General features: G+C 37.6%; 1 protein-coding gene across 1 annotated transcript in view; it reads left to right on the top strand.

Moving 5' to 3' along the window:
• The window catches only part of CFAP47 (cilia and flagella associated protein 47), a 377,656-nt gene that overhangs the window by 42,785 nt on the left and 319,385 nt on the right, over window positions 1–15,486 (top strand). Inside the window, exons 22-24 of the mRNA XM_067289744.1 lie at window positions 5,044–5,209; window positions 9,399–9,503; window positions 10,776–10,937. Coding sequence (XP_067145845.1) covers window positions 5,044–5,209; window positions 9,399–9,503; window positions 10,776–10,937 — 433 coding nt within the window. The remainder of the gene's footprint in view (window positions 1–5,043; window positions 5,210–9,398; window positions 9,504–10,775; window positions 10,938–15,486) is intronic.

The following is a 15,486-nucleotide window of genomic DNA, read 5'->3' as shown; positions in this document are numbered from 1 at the left end:
AGACAAGTTTATGCCAGTTGGCTGTCTGATTTAATTATGATATAAAAGTTGTAGAAAAAAGTTCTCACATTTATCTGGATCTGTCTTGTAATTAGTTTGTTTCGATAAAGTACTGTAGAATATATTGCATCTATTGATTGTAGTTTTCTCCATAGACTTATCTGATGTTATCTTTTTTTAATCAAACTATGGGTCTAAGTGTTTTTTCCAGTCTTGAGCCTTATTTTTTGCAAACAGAATAACTTTTTTTCAGAAATAAGGGAATAAAGAATTTAGTACTTTTTTTTTTAAAGTATTTCAAAAAGGAAATTTTCCTGGGGAGCCTTATTCTCATAACCATTTACAAAGTGCTGCTTTTGTGAAATATCTTTATTTTGGTTTTCCCTTCTCCTCCTTCCCCCAACACTCACAGTGTTCCCTCCTTGTCTCCCTTTGCCCTCAGTCCTGGATAAGCTCACTGTACAACCAGGACTTCCTTTCTGCTGCAAGCGTGTTGTTGCTGCCTGCCTGGCAGGGGGCACATCATGCGTTACTAGGCCCATCACGGCCAGATATACTTAAAACAAACAACCCTCTGGTGGTCACAAGCTCACATCACTGAGAGCCAGCACAGCACTAATAGCTGGCAGCAATAACTCTGACTGATGTTAAGTGAAGATAATCTTGAAAACTAAATGTGTTGCGCAGTACAACACAACTAAAGGAAGCATCTGGATGTATATGTACCTCCCTCCCCAGATGCTGAAGCTTATCTTTAATTTAACTCTTGCACAGTAGAATACTAATAAAAAGCATACTCTTGTGGAAAAAGGGCCCAAGTACCAGCATCTCTTATTGTAATCAGACACTCCGTTTTTAAATACTTAGTGACTCTTAAAACATTCCCTGTTGGATATGAGTTTTCCTTATCATTCTGCCACATCTAGCTTTTCTCTCTCTCACCGAATCTCTTCTCCTCTTTGTCTTTTTTGACATTCCTGTCTTGAAAAAGCTCTAATCTTCTCTGTATATTGAACTACCTCTATACAACTTTCACAGTTGCCAGCTCTTATTTCCTGCCTCTCCATTTGAACAGCTGTTCCTCTAATCTCAGCACTGTTTTTTGGACAAATTCTCTCACCCAGCTTACCTCCCAGCTGCTACAAACCTTCTGTATCCCCTCAAGATGCATTCTTTTCTGTCTTCCTTCTGGTTCCACTAAAACTTCCTACAGTCGTAGGTACCATTACTGACAACACTGCCCTGTGAACTGACAAAAAAGTATTCGTGTTACTGCTAAGAAATTAGGTACTAGAAATAAGTTAAAAAAAAAATCATTCCAAAACATTTATTGAGAAAAAACAGAAAATCATGAAATTATTTTAATATCTATTTCAATTTTATTGAAAGAACTTGAATAATTAACGTAAGGTTTCAATTAACTTATAAAGCCTTGAAGGTGGTCTTGAATTCTCTTGCTAAAAATCAGCCTTCCTCTTACCTCAAAAAACCTCCAAATCAGCAAACTAAAATACAGATTAATTCTGAACAGTTCCCACAGTTCTCACTAGAACTTAGTATGTGTAGTTAGCTACGTGTGACATCAAAAGGCATTAGCTTAGAGATGAGTATATTGGCATGTTTATAAAGCAGCATCTAAAAAATTGAGAGAGAATTCTCCCAGTATTCTAAGCAGAGTCAGATGAGGTTGATGCTTAGCAGTAAGGCCAGGGAGCTGCTTGGACAAGGCCAGGCGTTTGCATTAATATGGATTTCCTGTTACTCCAGCCCCTCAGAAGGCTTTGAGTTGACAAGGCTCTTGACTGGAAAGAACTTAATGTTTGAGTTCATTGGCAGTAACAGCCAGAGTGGTACATGAAAACAATATTAAAAATATATATGAGGAGGTAAGCTGGCAAATCCTTCTTAATATCGTATTTTTATACAGGCTACACTCCTTCCTCTTCTGTTTCAATATACTTCTAAAGAAGTATCTCTCAAAGAGTGATTACATTTCCTTTTTTTCAATGCCGTATAAGGAGGTTTAGTCAGCTTAGAGTTTGATTTACTAGACAGTGTTCTTACTGCAGATGCTGAGTAGAAAAAAATTCTGTTGTAGTAAAAAATAAATTCCACTACCTGGCCAAATATCTGCTGAAGCTCCCTCATTGCCATCCTTAGACATAGGTGAGACTTGTTACTGATAATATTATTGATTGCTAACAGCGATTATTTTTTAGCTTAAATTGTACTGTCGAAGAAGTATGGCTTTACTCGCTGTGGCTCAGTTTCTGCAGGCAAACTCTCTAAGTAATATTAATCATTCCTTTTTTTTTTTTTTTGTGCCAGGGAAACAGGCAATATGCGGTCACATTAAATATTTTCTCTCTGACAGTCTTCAGTGCTTAGCTGTCCCTGAGTTTTTTAAAGGAGGGTGACCCACCTGCTTCTGTTGCCCTGACGACCAGCTGGACTCTGCCGGCAATCTCTCTTTCGCTCTCTGGGGGAAAAATCTGAAAAGTAGGCAGCAGTGTCATGCAAGTTCTGCTAAGGCAGAAAGACAAAACAAGATGCGAGAGTGTAGTGCTTCAAAATGACATCTTTTTTTCTGTTGGAAAATAACAAATTCCAGCATCTTGGAAGAAGGACAAAATATGCAGCTGTGTAATAATGGAGCCCATGAGGCTTTTATTGAGATAAATGGAGCAAGTCACACCTGTCAGAGCTTATTGCTTAGGCTTTTTGTAGGGAAGTGACAGTTAGGTTTTTTTTTTTTTTTTGGCAACCATAATGACATAATTTTTTTATGAAAAAATAGAATTCATAGTGTAAGGAATGGATTTTTATGGAAAATCTGCAGCTGTGGAATCACAAAATATTCAGGGTGTTGCTGGTGCGTCATCTCTATACAAGAGAAAGATTTAGTTTTATTTTGGTGTTTTGAATGATGGATTTGAACACGTTACATTATTCATTATGGAAGGCTGCTTATCTGTGATATAAATCTGGGAAATTTTAACTGCACTAAAGATTTGTGTGTATTTTGAGAAAAAGCTTGTGTTAAGTCTGAGGGGAGGTTGAGTGTGTATTGTATACTGTTGTACACTGTTGAGGAACATAAGCCTGTGGCTCTTCAGTGCCATTTAATTGTACAGTTAGGATTAAATTTTAATTAAACTGTTTTTTTTTTAAATGCATGTTACATTTTCTCTTCTGCTATTACTGCGGAATCCATATGTTAGAGTACCATAAATAGAGAGATTTTAAAATCAGCCTGTACCCATAAATTCAGTGACTTCTAATGCTGCAAGATACTTGAACAGAGTGCACGTTGTTATATAATAAATACAGAAGTAGTGTCCTTTACAGACTTGTTTTAAATGAATTTAAAATTGTAAATTAGTTTGCAGATTTAATTGCAATTCCATGTGAAATTGTACTGTACTTGCTTTTAAGTACTGTAATTTTAGGGAAACATTACATATTATTCATGCTTAATAAACTAGTTGATTCCTGGGTTTGACCGCAAAATTTTACTCAACGTTGAGTATACCTGCGGTACTACAATAATAATCAGCAAAGTATATTTTACAAAATGTATTGTTGCATTGGAGTGCTTAGTAAAGATAGAATTGAGGTAACTGCTTTTGAAGTTTTTTGAAAATTACTTAAATATATGTTTTTTCTACTCAGATTCTATCCTGCATCCCTCTATCCCCTGCACAAAGCCTCAAACAACCCTGGCAGTTCTACTTGAGTTCGTTCATCTTTTTATGCATTAATTTTATTTAAAATCTCATTTTTTGAGTCATGGCTGCTGAGGTAGCTGTTCCCCCTTTTGTCTCTTTCGGTATACTGAGTATTTAGGCCTGAGGCAGGATGCAGTTTTGCAATGTTCACCCTCCAGTGTTGGGCTTAGAGCTACCGCACACTTGTATCAAACCTATTCCACAGATTCAAATGAGTTTGGGTAGCAGACCTTTCTTGTTCAGACATCTTTCTTAAAATCAACAACTTTTATTTATTTTTTTAGGAATTCCAACAAAGCATTTGAGAAGATTTTTTTTTAAATGCCCGCTAAATGAATGTTTGCAAGAATATCTATTTTATTTAAAAAATTGTTATCTTTTGATGGTGGTCTAGATAAGCATATCTTTTTCCGACATCCTTTGGAGGTGTTCTGTCTGAACCCCTAACAAAAAACTGCTTTGTCTTAAGTGAGTGTTCTCTTCAAAGCTTGCTTTGAGGTCTTTTAGTTGCCAACACTATCATTTTGTAGATGATACTTCCTTTCCTACTAACCTGTATAATTAGTTTAAATAAGAACAGGAAAAATATTTCTTATAATGATGTAAACAACTCTAAGTGTTTGTGAAAAGAATGGTATATCTTAAGCCATTCTATCTATTCCTGCTTGCTTTCCCCACTTAAACCCCACTTCCCCACTAAACCCCACTTATTTTGGGAGTGATTCCTGAGATAATACCATGATCAAAATCACTGAAAACACTCAAGTAGGAATTCAGTGAGATTTCACGACAGTGGTTTTAAGAGTACTTTTTGTTGAGGATTGTCAGTTTTGACTCATACTCCCCCTTGATCTGAAAGGCCATTTTGCTTATGCTTGGTATACCATAAAAACTGACCATCTCTTTTCGACATTTGGGGAAGACTTCCCTAAACTTACATAACTCTGTTTCCCCCCATTTTGGTTATGCATTTGGGGCCATAATTACAAACTCTTTTCCTCAGGAGAGTGGTTGGAAAGGAGCACAACACAATGATGATTTGCCAGAAGCCTTATCTATAGCTGTGCTGATAACCCTGATACTTTTGGGCCTACAGTTTTTTACTTGGTGGGGGAAAGATGGCTGGTCTTTGGATACTTAAATGACTGATATTCAGTGGTAATAGATAACCATCCTATTAGTATCAGGATCAACTTAATTTTAAAATGTCTTAATATCTTTTGAAGTAGTAATACTATTCAGGTAGTTTAAGATGTGCTGTGCCTGCTGTTTCTTTCTTTGAGAAAGTGACCACAATGGTATTTTTGTCCTCTAGGTGGCAGCATATGACTTCACTCTTCCAGTTAATATTCACGGTGACGTTTCATTGTCACAGCAAAGCTCTGTGCCAGCAACTCCTATTGGATCTGCAAAGCACACCGTTGCTCCTCGTCCACAAGCAGTGACTGTGACTGTTCCGGTTTGTAGAGTTAAAGCAGTTGGTAGGTAAACTAGGGATATAAACAAGTGACGGATATTTATATTTTTAGTGATATTTTTGCTTGTATTCTAACTGCAGAGAATTACTATTTATTTGAAAAAAGAAACTACAGGGTTTAGAAGACTGAAGCTTAAGTAATTATTGTATAATTTGTAAATATCTTGGAAACTTGCAAAATTTTCAAATTTTAAGTCATCTTTTAAAATATCTATAAAGCTGAATTTGTTACTATTTTTAAACATAAGTATTATATGTGCTGGGAAAACACATAAGTTCTTACCATTGCCATTTACCTGTATCACTTTCCTAGGTCTATGATAAAAATTGTTATTAATTTAGCAATGTTCAATTTTGTTTCTACTCATTCATTAGTAGTTCTAGAACTTAACATATGGACCTCGTATTTACAGCAGTTCGTTTGAAAGGTGTAGAAAAGTAGTATATCATAATCTTTCTTTCCAGTGACACCCTGTAAAAACTAGGAGCTCTAGCTATATTTAAAACCCCTTTAAAATGTCTTTCAGCATGGCCCCGATCCAATCTGGAGACAACTACTAGTAATTCTCTCCATTTGCTTCTGTTTACTTTTGCACACACAACTGCACTCTTCTGGCCTTTCAAGTTTGGTTAAAGCCCAAAGTTACAGCAAGAAATTGATATCTTAGATGATTTTTCTCTGCTTTTTTTAGAAATAATTTTTCATTCTCCATAGTCACCTGTCTGATCCTAACAGTCATGTAGACCTGTACATACTTAGAATACTTGAATCCGCTAGTTTTCCTGTTCTCAGTGTTCTCATATGTATTCACTGTCTATTTGAGAATGAGATTTAAGTGCAGAGCATCTCCCTGGAATGATGTTCCTGTAATGTTTAAATATCTCAGGAGCACTAAGGGGTAAAAGCAATTCCCATTTATTCATTTTTCTCTATATTTTTTTCTTTATGCTATAGGGCTTAACCTTTGAATAAGTAATACTTTCCTTGAAGTCTGTGAGACTTTCTTTAGATCTCATGATGGAAGTAAATTCATATTGAACATTTCTACATGTATTTAGTTTAAGAACATGTAGATTAATTCATGCAAATGAATGAGATTTATAATAAAACATATCTCTAAATAAAAAATCATGAATCAAACTGACAAACTGGTAGTGCAGAAGTGATTTATGTAAGCTTGGAATTAAAGCTTACATAATAATTAAAGACTCTTACTTAAGTATTTGCAAGACCCTTTCCTTGCAGACTTATTTATTGTATATAACAAAGCTCTGAAAGAGCAAAAAGCCAAAGCAAATCAACTGAAGAAGGCTGGTCACAATGTCCTATCTCAGCCAGACACAAAGAAAGAGCACATATTATCAACTTGTATGATTTTTTTTTCCTTTTTAAAATTATGAATGTCACATTTTTTTCTTGTGGTTGATCATTTCCTTTCCTTTCCCCCTGAGGCCTAGTCCTTTAGCCTTCCTGTGTTTTCCTTGTACATGCATTTTCTGTAAGAGGTAGGGACTCCATGTCTTGCATAATTACACAGCACTTAAATGATGAAAACATTCCACATGATCGTTTTCTTGTCCTGAGCAGACCAGGTTCCAACTTTGAAACAGTAATTTGTAGAATTTGTATAGCTGTGTGTTAGAGAAATACAGGTAACATTAATGTTTACATAATGTGAGAAGTGGATTAGGAAATTGTAATTTAAAGGGAGGAGAGAATTGATCTAATCAAGGAACTTCCTTACTGGGTGTGAGACAAACTTGCAGTTTTTAATAAAAAGATGCAATATACTGGCTAGGTTTATTTGCAGTAGTTTACCCTAGTACAGAGGCAGAATGAAGACTCTTATGAGAATACGTATTTGTTTTTCTAAATCCTCTCTTTAAACTTCATCCTTTGCCATGACTGTGTTATTCCAGCTGTGTGAAATGAAGAGAAATGCTGTTGTAATACATCTATTAAGTATTTTATGGTGAATACTGTCACACAACCTTGTATACATTAAATAACTGCTAAAATAGTATAGGATCTGGAAACAAATTTGTTGAATTTGGATATCCATATACATATTATATGAAATAATATTATTCTGATTTTTTTACTGTTAAGGAAATGAATGTTTGTGTAACTAAAATAGATGACTCAGAAGATTCTCCAGTTCCCCTTTTAAAAAATGGTATATTTCATCTCTGAAGTACTGTTGTGTATATAGTCTGACTGTCCTTGCACTCACCTGTAATAAAATGACCGTCTGCTTATAGTATCTTTGTGTGAAGGAGAGATCATGGAATGACACAATAGTTGCGGTTGGAAGGGACCTCTGGGAATTGTATAGACCTGTTACCCTGCCTTGCTAAGATAAGGGTCAGCTAGAGCAGGTTGCCCAGGACCATGTCTGGTTGGGTTTTGAGTGTTTCCAAGGATTGACACTCTGTGGTGCCCAGACAAGCTGCAGCCAATTCCAGTGTTCTCTACTGGTACGTGGAATTATTCCTTCCCAGGTGCGGGACTTGCACTTCCCTTTGTTGAACTTGATGAGACTCCTGTTGGCCCATTTCTCCAGCCTGTTGAAGTCCCTCTGAATGGCAGCGCACCCGTCTGGTGTACCAGACATTCCTCCCCATTTTGTGTTGCCTACAAACTTGCTGAGGGTGCACTCTGTCCCATCATGCAGGTCATTAATGAAGAGGTTAAAGAGTGTCGGCCCTGGTATCGATGCCTGGGGGACACCGCTAGTGACTGGCCTCCAGATGGACTTTGTGCCACTGATGGCAACCCTCTGAGCCTGGCAGATCAGCCCCTTTTCAGTCCCCCTTGGTGACCATTTATCATTTATCCACATTTCATCAGTTGACCTATGAGGATGTTCCAGGAGACAGTGTCAAAAGCCTTGCAGAGGTCAAGAGAAACCACACCTGCTGCTCTCCCCTCAGCCACTGAGCCTGTCACCTTGTCGTGGAAGGCCATCAGGTTAATCAGGCATGATTCCCCCTTTGTGAATCCATGCTGTCTGTTCCCACTCACCTTCTTGTCCTGAGTATGACTGGAAGTGGTTTCCAGGATTAGCTGCTCCACCGCCTTCCCAGAGACTGAGGTGAGGCTGACCAGCCCATAGCTCCCCTGATCCTCCTTGCCCTTCTTGAACATAGGACTGCCATTTGCTTTCTTCCAGTCCCTAGCCTGCTTCCCCAGTTGCCATGAGCTTTCACAGATAATCGAGAGTAGCCTCGCAGTCTCATGGGCCAGCTCCGTCAAGAGTTGTGTGTGCATCCCATTACGGTTCCTTGAGCTTGTGTATGTCCAATTTCTTTAAATGCTCCCTGACCTCGTCCTCTTCCACCAAGGATAAATCTTCCTTGCCTCTGGGCTTTCCCACTGGTCTCAGAGGCCTGTGATTGCTGAAGGCAGGTCGTACGAGTAAAGGCTGAGGTGAAGAAGGCAATGGGTACCTCTGCCTTTTCCATGTCCTTTGTCACCAGGTCCCCCTGCCCCATTCAGCAGCAGGCTCGTGTTTTCTGTAGCCTTCCGTTTGCTGCTGCTGTATCTCTGGAAGCCTTTCTTGTTGCCCTTCACGGCCCTCACCAGATTCCACTCCAGATGGGCTTTGGCTTTCCGAGCCCTCTCCCTGCACACTCAGGCAGCCTCTCTGTACTCCTCCTGGGTCACCTCACCCTGCTTCTTCTGCCTCTAGTACTCTTGCTTTTGACATCTGAGCTTTGTCAGGAGCTCCTTGTTCATCCATGCAGGCCTCCTGCCCCCTCTCCTTGAGTTCCTGCTTGTTGGCATGTCCCGTTCTTGAGCTCGGAGGAGGTGATCCTTGAAAATCAACCAGCTCTCCTGGACCCCTCTTCTCTGCGGGACTGTATCCCATGGGAATATTCCATCAGATTCTTGAAGATAGATGGTATAAGTCTAAAGTTTAGCTCAATTTTGGGGTCACTTTTTAGTCCTCCAAATTTGATAGATGAAATATTAAGATCACTTGCATATGACTAAAGAGTCATGATAAGAAATTTAAATTACAGTATTTGTGCATATAGTATGTTGGCAATAAAAAGAAACTACAGCTTTAAAGCAAGTGAAGATCTATTATTCTAAATATGTACAGAAAGAATGGTTTTACTGAAAGATTTTGCGGAAATATTTGTCAAAATAATTATGTTTAACCTTCTTCACTTATTTTTTCCAACAGTACTTAGATCACCTTTGGAGTTCTCCTCAATGGAACTTACATTTTCACTGCGTTCAGGGGATATTCGTTTCAATACAGCTGATGAAAGTCTGAATTCTCAGGTACATAAACACAAGTGTTGTAATTAATCTTGGCAAAATCTTTTTTATAATTTGAAACTGATTGGGGAAAAAAATAGAGATCTGGAACTTAAATTTTAATCATGTTCCAAATACCTGAGTTTGTGTATTTTGAACTTTTTCCATCATCATTCTATTGAGTTCTGGCTTTTATGTTGGGCTGTCTTTACTAGTTAGAAATTTTTCCAAAACTCAAAATTCATCTCATCCTTGCTTTCTGATATGTGAGGTAAAGCATGTGCAGCATGAGAAACTGACCACGGATTGTGCAAGATATAGCTTACTTGCAAAGACTTTCTGCCTCTACCTCTGCTGGTAAAGTACAGGGAGGCAGTCAGTGTCCCATGACGGTCAATAAAGTTAAATTGTTACCCCAGGATGTTGTATGGTGCTGTGCTCTGTGCCACCTGGCACTCTCCCAAATGATTCTTGGTCTTGATTTAGGGCTTTAGTTGGAAAGAGGGACTAAACAGGGTGCTTGGCCACAGCAATTCAAAATAACTATTCTGTTTTGGAACATAAAGAATTTGACTGTATGATTACGAACCATACCATGTCCTTGTCTATCCTCTTTAATTCTTGAAGACTTTATTTGGAATTTATAGAAATGGACTATACTTTTGTGTGATGACATTCTCCCCAACTCTTACTTCAAAATCTTTTTCAGGTATTTTCAGAAAAATGGTGGTTGTGTAAAGTCAAAGCCTTTTCCTAGCTATTGACATATTAGGCATTGAAAGAGTAACTGAGATGGGGAATGAAATCTTTCTTGTTGCCACTGTATTCTCACTGAATTGAAAAAATGGGTTTCTAAAACCTGAACGTCTAATACTTTTGTGAACTCAACATATCTGTTAGAAGCACTGTAACTAGATGATGTGGGTCATAGTTTAGTTCTTGCAATGCTTCCTTTGTATCAGAAAAAATCCTCTCACTTCTGTTTGGCTAAGGACTCCCACCACAATACTTCTATCTATTTACCGCCCCAAAATGAGATTTTCCATTCTGGAAGGAAAATGTATGTCTTTGTGAATGTGGTGAGTGACTGCAAAGCACCTAGTCTGTGCTGTTAGGCATACTCATTTTCTCACCATGCAGGTTTAATAACCTGGGTTCTTCATTGTTCTCTAGTGCTTTCTTGCTTTCAGTCTGATCTGATTGCAAAAGGGATGCTTAATATAGAATATTAAGAAAGGTATCATAGTGCTCGTTACTTTCCCTTTTTCATGATTGTCCCCCTTTCTCCATAAACATTTACAGAAACTTGACCTGAGGAATATCTCAAGGCAGCAGTTGACATGGAAATTGAGTTGTGATGGTCAAAAAAAAAAAATAGAAGATGGTATTTTTAAGTTTAGTCTACAGACTGGATTTCTTGAGCCGGGACAAAAAATCAGTATCACTGTATATTTCTGCCCTCGTAAGTATTTTTCTGAATTCTATGGATAGTTTGCTAAAGATATTATTTCATAGGTTTGTTTAAATCTCTTCTTACCATGGATCATAGATAGTACTTTTTTGATGAGCTTTGAGTTAATATGCCTAGATAACCAAATGAAATGATAAAGGAAAGGCTTTTTGAGGTTCTGAGCAAACAAGACAGCTGCAGACCTAACACAAGGAACTGAATCTCTTGACTAACATTATTTGGAAAGCCTTTTTGTACATACAAGGTCTCAAAGGGCTAGGATACCTGAGTTATTTTCAATACTGCCATTTAATGTACATTTGATTTGACTGAATTGAATGCAAAAAGCTTTCCAAGAGTACCTTTTGTGTGTGTGTGTAAAGTTTTTTTTCTAAATAGCCAGAATTTAGGTGAGAATAGAAATTTCCTTCTTCTAAAGACATAAAATCAATGTAGAGATGATATTTTCTGAGAGGTGTGCTAAGGCAACTAGAACCTAAGTAAAAAAAATGAAATATATTTCTAGCTAAATTTGGGGGTTTACGGGAAGATGATAGTCAACCACATACACTAGAAGAGGAATGACAGGATGTGAATATTAGGATTCTACCTTATTCTCAGTCAAGTCTTTAGGAGCCAGACTAATGTAACCTTGCATGTGAGCTGATAAAGCCTACCAGTGTCTGCAGCGCCTCACAGGACTTAAAGCTGTATTGGCAGTTTAAGTGCCCTACTGGTGGCCCCAGCATTCTCAAGGGGAAAACAAAAGTTGTCTTGTTGGTAGGATCTGATCGTGAGTCAGCAATTGACCATTCCTGCCCTAAAGGAAGATGTTGGTATTATTCTTGATGAACGTGGTTGAAATCTATAACCCGAAACAAACACTGGGAATAATTTAGTATAATTATAAATAAAAATTGTAGGTATAAGGGCCTGACCATGATTCTGTATGGTAAATTGAGAAGACTGTATTAAATGCTGTTCTGCATACATGCTGTGAATGTCGTGCAAGAGCCATATTTAATTAAATGTGTAGCTTTGAGTTGCTTCCTATATCTTTTTTTTATGCCTTATTGGTAGTTTTTGTCTTAAAGTGTATGGTTGGGCTGTGATTTTGTTTCATGAAATAGAAAGTAACTAATACCTAATGATTTTGCAGAATTACTTGGAAAATGGTTTGCTTTTAATTATTTTAAATTTTCTTTTGGACAGCAAATCCTAACTTTTCAGAAATACTCTTTCTTTCTACATATATTACCTGGAAAGTTTCTGACCTAATCAGTATTTATAGTTGTTGTTTTTCACATTTCTGTGAAATGTCTGTGGAACATCATTTTAGAAATCTGTATTTGAGTTAAATTATATTATATTATAAATTAAACTGCTAGAGGAAAGTTAAATTCCATTTTACTATTGGAATACTCTAAAAATATTTAGAGCATCTGTTTCTTTTTTTGAAAGATCAGTCTATTTCTCTTTTCCCCCTACATTCCTCCAAAGTAAATAAAAAACCCTGGATTTTGGTCCTGAACCCACACATTTATTTAACAGCCATAAAACTCCATTCAATGTAACACTAAAATTTTATAGGAGGTAGGTTCTATTTTTATACTTAGTACAATCCTCTGTTTTGGAACGAAGCAATATTATCCCATCTTCGCTCATCTCCACAGGTCCTCAATCAGATTTCAGTGATAACTTATGTAGGTTGTCATTGCCCAACAGATGAAAATTTTTGTTAAAGTATTGGTTTTTGGAGTGATATGGAATTAAAAAAAAAAAAGGGTGCTAGGTGCATTGAAAGAGAGCATTGTCCCAGGGTGCAAGAAAATGGTAGAATATGAAAATCATAAGGATGGCAAGAAGATTGGACAGAGCGTGGAAGGATAGCACTGGAAAAGAATCTGGAGATTATATGTTTTCAGATGTTTAGCTATGCAAAGCTTTATACATAAGGGCTTAGTATCTCATTTTTCTTTTGAAAGATATAAGGATCTACTGAAAGCATCTATAGACAGCATGTTTAGACAGAAGAAGAAGAAGAAAGGCTCTAGGTAAACTTTGAATTTTTGAGAAAGTATTGAGATGCAAGTCAGAGAAAAATAGGATAAAAAGAAGTCAAGCAACAGAAACATATTATGACCCCAGGTTTTTGGAGTAAGAATACAGAAGAAAGAGGAGTGGAAATATAGGTGTGGAAAGTGAAAAACAAAGATTCAAAATCCTCCGTTGTTCCTCAAGATATAGTTAAAAAAAATTCATGTATAGTTTGTTTTAACTGTATTTCTTTTACGCTTATTTTTTCTCCTTTCACTAATTTCTACTTTGCTTTCCATAGAGTATCAGGCTTTTCTGTAGTCAGTCAAATAATAAAACCAAGAAAATAAATGCTGTAAGTTTGAGAAGGTGTTCTAATAGATATTTTTGCAGAATGTGCATATTGGTAGAGTAATTAACCCATGCACCAGTACAGGCTGGGGGCTGACTTGCTGGAAAGCAGCTCTGCGGAGAAGGACCTGGGAGTTCTGGTGGACACCAAGTTAAGCATGAGGCAGCAATGTGCCCTTGTGGCCAAGAAGGCCAACGGTATCCTGGTGTGCATGAGGAAGAGTGTTGCCAGCAGGTCGAGGGAGGTGATCCTCCCCCTCTCCTCAGCCCTGCTGAGGCCACATCTGGAGTACTGTGTCCAGTTCTGGGCTCCCCAGGACAAGAGGGATGTGGCACTACTGGAGAGAGTCCAACGGAGGGCCACTAAGATGATTAGGGAACTGGAGCATCTCTCATATGAGGAAAGACTGAGAGAGTTGGGCCTGTTCAGCCTGGAGAAGAGAAGACTGAGAGGAGATCTTATCAATGTGTACAAATATCTAAAGGGAGGATGTCAAGAGGATGGGGCTAGACTCTTCTCAGTGGCGCCAGCGACAGGACAAGAGGCAACAGGCACAAACTGAAACACAGGCAGTTCCATCTGAACATGAGGAAAAACTTCTTTCCTGTGAGGGTGACAGAGCACTGGAACAGGTTGCCCAGGGAGGTTGTGGAGTCTCCTTCTCTGGAGATATTCAAAACCCGCCTGGATGCGATCCTGTGCAACGTGCTCTAGGTGACCCTGCTTGAGCAGGGGGGTTGGACTAGATGATCTCCAGAGGTCCCTTCCAACCTCAACCGTTCTGTGTGATTCTGTGTAATTGCAGATCATATTAAAACAGTCAATTGTAAAGAACGTTTATAAACATTCCAATCTGCTTTTGAATTTGAGAAACATACTGTTTTAATAGATGTTTTAACAGTAGTTTGCGTTGATAAAGCAAGAAAATACCTGTTTGAAGTCATTCACATGTGATTAAATCAGTGGGGTTTGTTATAGGGGTGCTCAGGACAATATTGGACTTAAGATAAACAGAATAAAGCTGCACTTCCAGATCTCTGGTGATGACAGGGCTTGGATTAGCATAGTTTCTCTTTTTCTCCTGTTTCTTTCTAAGTGTCACTTAGTGTTAATGACAGTTGAAGCAGATTTTACAGGTTTTTCTAATACTACTTTATGCAGCAGCCAGATAGGGATCACGTGCTAATCATAATAAATGAAGTGATCAGCCATGTGATAATCCTATTTAGAAGGTGTTTACATTGTGGGACTGTATTAAAAATTTTCCTATAAATTCTCAAATGCCGGAGTGACTATAAAGCAGAGAACAACATGCAGGTAAAAGGCCGTGTTTTGAACTACTAAATAAATTGTATGTGTAAATGCACACATGCATATACATAAAGATGACTGATAAATAATTATTGTAATTTAAGGATATTTATATCTGTTCTGTTTTTCCAAACCTTCTGTTTACAGTAAATCATAAATCACTGTAAGAATCAATTGCCTTTAATTCGATGTTCTAAGTATTTTCCCATGATTTATAGCCTACTTGTGCTATACCTTCCCTGAAAATAATTACTCTTTCTTGAAATAAAACATTAGACACAACAACCCCCCCACCCCGGCCCCAGGAGACCTAATTAAGGAATATGTTGTGCTGATCACCTTCATAGGTTTGTTCTCTAGAGTTGTAGTGTGGGGGTGAACAAGCCTTAAAATAAACTTTGAGTGTGCATTATAGTAATTTGTTTAAAAATGCTACCACGTTTATAATGAGAGTAAAAAATGCTATGGTATGCTTCCATGTGTTTTAACAAATGATGCAAAGAGTTTTATATAATGCATGGTAATGTAATGCTTCCTTTTCAAGAAGGATTACTCAGTTTAATAGAGATTCTCAAGAACTGAAGATGTATTAATGCAATCCTTTCTACTGTAATGCAGTACGATATATATAGCATTAATGATATAAGAACAATTTCACTATATCTTACTGTGCTATATAAAACTTCTATCTGCGGGACAGTAAGTTGCAATAGATCTGTGCTGTAGGATTTCACGTGGCAAAAAACTCAGAAATGCTCTAATGAGTTAAGAGGGATGCAGTGCCCCTGGAGGGTGTGATGATTATGTACCTGAGGGGCACAGATGAACATCATGCCCTCCATCTTTTAGGGTTCTTTCTAC

Source organism: Apteryx mantelli, chromosome 1 (genome assembly GCF_036417845.1).
Source record: "Apteryx mantelli isolate bAptMan1 chromosome 1, bAptMan1.hap1, whole genome shotgun sequence".
Taxonomy (NCBI): domain Eukaryota; kingdom Metazoa; phylum Chordata; class Aves; order Apterygiformes; family Apterygidae; genus Apteryx; species Apteryx mantelli.
The sequence above is the reverse complement of the archived record's forward strand: the minus strand, read 5'-3'. Positions and strand labels throughout refer to the sequence as shown.